Below are 7,856 nucleotides of genomic sequence, written 5' to 3'. Positions count from 1 at the left end.
TGGTTGTGGGGCTGTAGATCCTCCCTTATTTTTGAGAGGTATTTTATTATTATAATTTTCTCGGCAGTTTTATGGGATTGGAGTCTAATCACTCTCTAACCGCATACCTTTTGCCCCTGTCGTGTGCAATGCTGTGATCCATTAAGATCATATCAATCCTTGTCAGGAATCACGTTGCAATGTGCCTCTATGATCCCTTGTGCTGTGAGGGAAGTTGCCATATCTCAAATGCCATCGTCTCATCTCAATTCCTAAAGGAGGCTTTTGTAGCAAACGAAAAAGGTCATCATGGTCATCAGTTTTGAATAGACACAGCTTTTGGAGTTAACCTTGTAAGGACATGTTTAAAAGTAGAGTCCATCATCGACTCTTATCTGATTCACGTCAGCTGTAAGAACCTATTTTACAACGATACGTACAAAGATAAAGTCAGGTCTGATTTCTTCGTTAATATAATAAAATATTTTTTATTACACTAGTTTCTTTTTTATCCACCTTCATGCAAGAAAGTTTTTCTCTCTTTCTCTCTTTTTTTCTCCATATCATCAAATTTGCTTACATGACGATTGAGAGAGTCAGCTCATAAATATCTTTGTATGTGCCCTAATTAGACATTTCACAACGGTTACATACATTATGAAACCCCAAAGGGTCATTTTACTACTCTTAGAAAGATAATGGAAGATACCATATTTTACTATAAAAACTTGTTACCTCTAGTTTCTAAATGATCATGAAATTTCTCAAACCGAAAAGCCTTTTTTACCATAAAGCCTTTTTGAATACAGGGTTTTTACAATAATTTCATCAGAAAAAGGAAATTATGCATTCAAGATTTTTGAGATGGATGAGTTTGCTATATTGTCATACATAAAAGAGAATGCCAGATCAGAAATTAATCATGCCTAGAGAATATCGAAAACAAAAAGATCATACCTAGAGGTACGGTGTTAGGGCGGCGAAATCGCCCGGCCGACCATGCCATCTGCACCCATGATGAACCATGATCATGTGCGCCACATCCCCACGACACAAAACGACCAAAAATAATACTCCAGCTTTCCAACAAGAACAGCCTCAAAAAATTAATCACAAACGCCACATGCCCCCATATGGCCATATGCATGCCAGCCTGATGAATATCATGCCAAATTCTTTATAGCAGTTTGCTCATGCTCATACAGGCGACAACACAACACACCACAAGCTCACATGCAAAGGCAATCAATCAATCACAGAGATCCAAAGGCTCGCCCAGCAGCTGCTAGCAGAAACGAGAGAGAGAGAAGAATTGCACCAGAACAAGCACTGATGAAGAACAACAACCCAAATCTCAATAGCTGCTGGTTGCCACTACTAAGCTCTAAGTATGGTCTGAGCCATGGATCTGGATCGAGGAGCTCGATCAAGACCAAAAGAGAAAAACTAACCTGACAAAATATATGTATTTATAAGCAGTACAAACTCTCATGTCACTCGAGTGTATAGACATGCCCAGATCCATGGCTCACACGGCTTTACAGTAACAGATGATGCACCACCGTACCAGAAGGTATATGTGATTTATATGTCACCGTTGGTTTTTTTACTTCTTCCTTGGCTTGGCGCGGCGAGACGTCGCCGACTTGCTGGAGCCCGAGAAGATGGAGCAGAGGATGCAGCCGGACACCCTCGGCGACGGTGGGTCGACGTCCGGGGCTATGTCCTTGGTCCGGAACACCTGGTGGCTGCCGTTGTCGTCCTCCTTGCCGTCCTTCTTCTTCTTCTCCTTCTTCTTCTGCTTCGCCGCCTTCTTGTTGTCGCCGTCGTCGGCAGCGACGCGGCGCATCATGCCGATGCTCCCGACGCTCTTGGAATGCCGCAGCTCTGGTTGGGGCTCCTCCGCGCCGCCGCCATCTCTGGCCTTGGCCTCGGCCTCGGCTTCCTCGGCCTCGGTCAAGAATCGCTCGTCCCAGACCAGCCCTGACGAACCGGACCTTCTGAACGTCGTCGCTGATCTTTGTAAGCCAGCCATCATCTGCACCACCTCTCCTTTCTGCAAAAAGGAAGCAACTTATCTGCAACTATGGAGAACAAGAGGTGAGGATGAACTGAACGGTGTGTTCTCTTCTTCTCCTGGGGTTGCTTGCCTCTGCAGGCTTCCAATGTGTATATATGTGAACTGCAAAGAGACAGCCATTAATGTACAGACAGAAGAGCAGTCAACAGCCGGTGCCATGGGAAAGGTACCAGGGGCTGTCTTCCATTAACTAACTAGGTTAAGCAGGGATTAGTTTATAACAACAACCGGTGGTAGACCAGTACGGTAAACTCACCAGATTAAACTAGGCACCTTTCCAGTTTGAACCACATGCCTCTGGTTATACTTTTCCATCACAGGCATGTTGAAAAGGAGAATCCAATCCAAGTTCGCTGAAGCAACTCGACATTACCAAGCCACCATAGAAAGAAGACAATTTGCTGAGAGCAACCAGACCATATATGCATGAATTCGTTTGACAATTTGTGCACAGTACTGTATGAAAAAGATTGTCCATGGTATGTCAACACAAATGGATCCATGGAAAAAAATATCTAAATTGTGTAGTATGTGTCGGCATAAAAAATGCTAAACATAACTGACAAGGGTTGGGTCCAGCCATTAATTTGGACCGCCTCTACCAAAAGTCAGTTAATGAAGGAACATAACAGACAAGGGTTGGACCTTGATTACCATCTTCTACCAGAAATAAGTTAGTGATGAACAGTACATCTGAAGAAAAGTCATGTGGACGTAGGGAAAATAAGTAAAGACAAATGTCAATTGTATTAATTCAGCTCCAGTTAACACCAGCAGACAACCACCCGTTGTTAGACAAGACGAAGTACAATATATATTTCATCTAAAACAAAAGTTCAATTTTTTGATAGCATCTATCGATAATGATTTTAACTCAATGGTGACAAGTGAACTTTAGCTGTAGCATAAATATCTAATATATATATGTAAATCCTCAGCATCTGTTTACTCAAATATTTTTCCTCATCTCTATCCTCATGTCTCACCCTGCAGCCTAGTATACCTCTTATGATCCCTATCACACATGCCCCACAGGTCTTTCTCATTCCTTTCCGACCTCACTATCACTGTGTTGAAGCCTTAAAGGTCCCCAGATGCTACCTCCATCCTCTCTTTCCACATGGTTCCCTACCGATGAGCTCCGAAATTTCTCCATCTGCCCCAGTACCCCACAGTATGCTGAATATGTGCCAAGAACTTCATATTACAGAATAGAAATCATCAGAGTTGCAAAGTAGAGAAAGACTGGTAAATATAGATGTGTGCTCCTCAAGAACGCACAATATATATAACTTTAGATATACCTACTCATCTGTGTCACTGCCATGTGAGCCTCTCATTTTGACATGACCAACACAAAGAGCTGAGCTGACCACAAGCCCAAACTACTCACATTGAAAACAGCAACATGATTTTTATTAAAGTAAGGCGCAAAGAAGAATGGGTTTGATCTAATACAGTACTAAAAATCACTCATCGTGGACAACAAACATTGAACTCAAAAATGTGAACGTCAAACATTTAACACAGTCGTGTCAGCTCTGTCGCTGCCTTCCCAGACTAATTGGCACACAAATTCATCTTAATACTTATTACTTATGGTAATCTTTCACCAAGTGCATAAAGGAAAAACATAAACAGGACACATATACCATAAAACCAGACCAGGGAAAAGATTATGTGAAACACCTTGCTTCAAACCAGAAAACCAATATAAACAAGAACATTTATCATTCGGAAAATCAAGATCTGGTCAACAGACCCAAACCGACTTTCACTGAAGCTAATAGTCAAAATGGTGGTCCAGAGTGCAACCAATAAAATTGTCAAAGTGGAAATTAAGAGTTGTACCTATCACATTGGCTGATCTGGGAGCACTGGTATAGTATAAAAAATGAGTAAATTTTGCATTAGGCCATATATTTTGACCAAAGCTTCATAATGGATTAGGGCTAAACCAAAATATTCACTTAAAACCACAAATATTTATAGTAGTTTGCACTTTGGACTGGGGGGCGGGGGGCATGAAAGGAACATGTTAGAGATAAGCTAGTTATAATCTAGATTGGTACTTCAATTTTAGTGTGTCATAATATTAAGATAAATAATTTTTAAAAATACCATCGAACATCTTTTTAGCAAATAAAAGAACATTTTTTCCACATCACACAATACAATGTTGTGAGCATGTTTAAAAAGGGAAAATGAATAAAATAAAGAGTAAATTTCACTTTGGGCCACCTTTTATTACCCAAGTTTCATTTTGGACTACCTTTATACTTATCTTTTCACATTGGTCCAAATAAATTTGTCACAATTGTGGTTTAGACGGTTCTCAAATAACTTTTATAGCCAGGTCTAACCTCTCTTTCAGCAAATATACGCACTACACATATATATGAGCTCATCGATGTAATGGAATCAGACAAGTTTGAGGCCATTGATTTGTATTGAAAAAATTATTTGGGGGTGGTCCACACTACAACAATAGTAAATCTATCAGGTTCAAAGTGAAAAGATATGTTTAAGGGAGATCCAAAGTGAAACCGGGTAATAAAACGTAGCCCAACGTGCAATTTACTCATAAATGAAATATAAATAAAATTAGTTGATTAGATACCACTCACACTAAAAAGAATGAAGAAAACATACAATATTTTGCCTTTTTATATAAGTGAAGTTCTCTCACATATTGCCTTAGTCCTAGTTCAAATAGCAAAGTATTGTAAAGATATCTAGTGTTAAGTAAAATCTTTGGTTTAGCCCTAGTACATTACGAAACTTTGGCCAAAATATATAGCCTAATGTGAAACTTATTCAAATATAATCCACGTTGGGCTTGAAAATTTTCTTCTACTTCAAAATTTCAAATTTACACTTTCCAAATAGTTCAAAGAGGAAAGCATCATACATGCTTATCTGAAGTAATTATCAACTAGTTATGGTCTCAGGTACAGATCTCTTGAATGCAAGTCGATGGTCAGGTACCCCATCCTGTTCCCTTTTATCCTCGAACCACTTAACAATTGTCTTCCGTGGAAGGTTTGTCACTTGTACTATGCTGCTGATCATTGTATTCTGGATCAAATGCAAGAACAAATTAAACTTTATACAATTAAATAACAAACATAAAATTTATACATAATGGAAAATTCGCTTACTGTGGGGCGTTTTGTTCGGGAGTAGACTCTTTCTAATGTCTCCAGCTGCACCTTTTTTAATCTTTTCTGTGCAGACCATTCAGCACACTTGACATGAATGGGAAGTTCCGCATGTGGCTTGGTTTCAGTGACATCACCAGCATGAACTACTGGAGAGGGCTCTATTTCCTTGATTTCAGGTTTAGAAGGGTCTTCCTCAGGCAAAGAATCAGACATTAATAGAAGTTTTGGAGGTGGATTACGGAGCAATTCAATGACCAGAGTCCTATCCAGGCCTAGCTCCCCTGCAAGATTCTTTATCTGCAACGATAACAATTCATATAAGACAACAGGAAAAAAATCTTTGATAATTTGATGTTTGGATATAGACCTATAGACCTATTAGGCTATTACTATAAAGGAATACTTCAAACAAACAAAAACTGTACAGATATCAGAAATGGAAATTAAATAGAATCCAAGTGGATATCGATCCACTTACACTAGTTTTACGGCGACCTATTTTCAAAGCACGAGCCAGCCTCTTGAGTTGCCAGTTTTTCAGCTCTGGTCGTTCGGTTTCATCAGTTTGTTCATCATTCCCATAACTTTCAGAGCCTGAAAATGAACCCCCTGCGGATTCATTAACATCACCAATATCCCCAATTGCTTCTGCCAACTCTTGCTCAAACCTTGCCATATCCTCTTCCGATATTCCTTCATCGTCGTCCTCAACAGATAAATCATCATTCTTAAGATCTTCTTCCAACTGCTTGAAAAGTGCTTCCAGCGCATCATCATCGTCTTCACCAGCACTGTCAATGTCATCCTCTGCTACAACCTCTTCATTCTGGATTTTATTCTGGAATAGATAACGTTTTATCAGTAAGACTTCCCACCACAGTTTATGATACACTAGGGAACACCTAGATAAAACATAGTCTCACACATCCTTTCTGACAGACTCCAAGATAAAATATGCAGGTAACGAGCATAAAATCGATAACACTCTCATTCATCTACATGACTATGCAAGCAGATGCGAATAGTACAAGGCGACAACGATGCCACAAATGGCAAGTACAATCCCTCAAGCAACACGGCGTTGCCAACACCCGTTTACTTTGGATGAATAGTCGCAAAACGCAACAAGTTCACCACATAGCCTCAAGGTTTGACACACGAACACGGCCTCGCCGCCAACAATTACACCACCACAATAACCACCTGAATCTACACTATTCTACCACCAAAGCCTTAGGGTCACAAGGCGCCATCTCATCCACGCTAGCGTACAGTAAAACAGAGGGGGGGTTTAGAGAGGGAGTAATGGCTGAGACCGAGGTGACCTTGTACTTGGAGGGCCTCCGGCGAAGCGCGCAGGAGACTCCCCGCGGCGCGCGGCGGAGGAGCGGCCGTGCCCCGAAGCGCCGGACGGACTCCGGCGCGCCGACCACGGCGAGCGGCGCCACCACCACCACCGTCGCCGCCATTTCCGCGAAAATCTCTCTGGATATTTCGCGGTGTCCCCCTCTGCGCGTGAGCCTATTTAGGCCTCAGTCGCGGCCCACTAACAAAATCCCGGCCCACATTTATATGGGCCGGAATGGGTGGCCCATAATAACGAGGCCTTAGTAGGCCTAAAGCTAGGAGAGAAATGGAGGCCCATCTCACAGTGGGGTCTGGTTGGTGGGTGAAGACGCGTCAAGGGCCGCTTCCTCGAAGAAGACGACGCCAACGCGGCGGCGGCGGCGGCGGCGCAGGCATAAGCTCGTCGTCGCCGGCACGCGTAGGGGTCGCGGTCGCCTCGCCTCGTCTGCTCCGCTCCCTTCGCTGCTCTGCGCTGTGGGCTGGGGGGGATGAGGCGGTCGTCGAGCGGGGCGCGCGTGTCGTCGGAGGGCGGCGGAGGTGTAGACATCGACGGAGCGGGGCTGCCGACGTGCGACCCGCAGTCGGCGGCGGGGAGGAGGGAGGCGGCGCGGGTGCGGGCGCTGGAGCGTGCCGTGCACTGCATCCCGCTGGTCCTGATCCTCTGCGCCCTCCTCCTCTGGCTCTCCGCCTCTTGAGCCTCCTCCCGCTACGGTGAGTGCCAACCAGCCTCCTCCCTATCACCATAGCGATATGCTGATTGGATAGCGGTCGCCGCGGCGTCGTCTGATCAAATCTCCAACCATTTCTTTGCCTTGCGACGAACGCGTCGGGAGATCCAATCACATCCCGGCATCAGGCTGATGATCGGTGTCGCGGCGCGAGATGCTAATTGGATGCCGTAACCAGCAACAATCCGCAAAAAACAAAAACTCGGGAAGATGATAGTTTTTTTTCCCAACGATCTCAAGATCGGTGTCTTCTCGTTGCAATCTGTGACGCTGGTCCTCCCCTTTTCCTTGCTTAGTATAAGCAGACTAGAGCTCCCTTTGGTGCATCAATTTTGTTCCATTCTTTGAGGTTTGATTTTCTATGAGGTTTAGCCCATTTGCTTCTTTCTCAGTACTTGGTGAAAATAATTGAATAGCAAATCTGCATTAGGCTCAAAGGGCCTATTTGATTTGTAGCCTAAGCCATCCATGCCAAATAACTGGCAGTGCCAAAATCCGTCTGATAGCAATGCAAATAAATTCTTGGTCAATTTTGCCAAACATAAAAGAATGGCAGCA

At 43.3% G+C, this 7,856-nt stretch overlaps 2 protein-coding genes across 2 annotated transcripts; both read right to left on the bottom strand.

The window, feature by feature from the left end:
- Positions 1-1,133: 1,133 nt before the first annotated feature.
- Positions 1,134-2,229, bottom strand: LOC102711161 (uncharacterized protein At1g15400-like). The gene has a single exon (XM_006656146.3). The coding sequence runs from the start codon at positions 2,015-2,017 to the stop codon at positions 1,586-1,588; it is 432 nt and encodes a 143-aa protein (XP_006656209.1). The 5' UTR covers positions 2,018-2,229; the 3' UTR covers positions 1,134-1,585.
- Positions 2,230-4,530: 2,301 nt separating this feature from the next.
- Positions 4,531-6,707, bottom strand: LOC102710882 (protein OVEREXPRESSOR OF CATIONIC PEROXIDASE 3). Its single transcript, XM_006656145.3, has 4 exons — positions 6,549-6,707; positions 5,702-6,061; positions 5,221-5,520; positions 4,531-5,137 (listed from the first exon to the last, which is right to left on the bottom strand). The coding sequence occupies exons 1-4, from the start codon at positions 6,690-6,692 to the stop codon at positions 4,991-4,993; spliced, it is 951 nt and encodes a 316-aa protein (XP_006656208.1). The 5' UTR covers positions 6,693-6,707; the 3' UTR covers positions 4,531-4,990.
- Positions 6,708-7,856: the final 1,149 nt, after the last annotated feature.

Source organism: Oryza brachyantha, chromosome 6 (genome assembly GCF_000231095.2).
Source record: "Oryza brachyantha chromosome 6, ObraRS2, whole genome shotgun sequence".
NCBI lineage: Eukaryota > Viridiplantae > Streptophyta > Magnoliopsida > Poales > Poaceae > Oryza > Oryza brachyantha.
This window is presented reverse-complemented; position numbering and strand designations above follow the sequence as displayed.

Bases quoted from the DNA above. Each gene is read 5' to 3' on its own strand.
- LOC102711161 (XM_006656146.3), bottom strand. From the start codon at position 2,017: ATGATGGCTGGCTTACAAAGATCAGCGACGACGTTCAGAAGGTCCGGT.
- LOC102710882 (XM_006656145.3), bottom strand. From the start codon at position 6,692: ATGGCGGCGACGGTGGTGGTGGTGGCGCCGCTCGCCGTGGTCGGCGCG. The intron at 5,521-5,701 runs GTAAGTGGATCG...TTATCGTTGCAG, and splicing joins TAGGTCGCCGTAAAACTAGT to ATAAAGAATCTTGCAGGGGA. The intron at 5,138-5,220 runs GTAAGCGAATTT...CATTTGATCCAG, and splicing joins CCCGAACAAAACGCCCCACA to AATACAATGATCAGCAGCAT.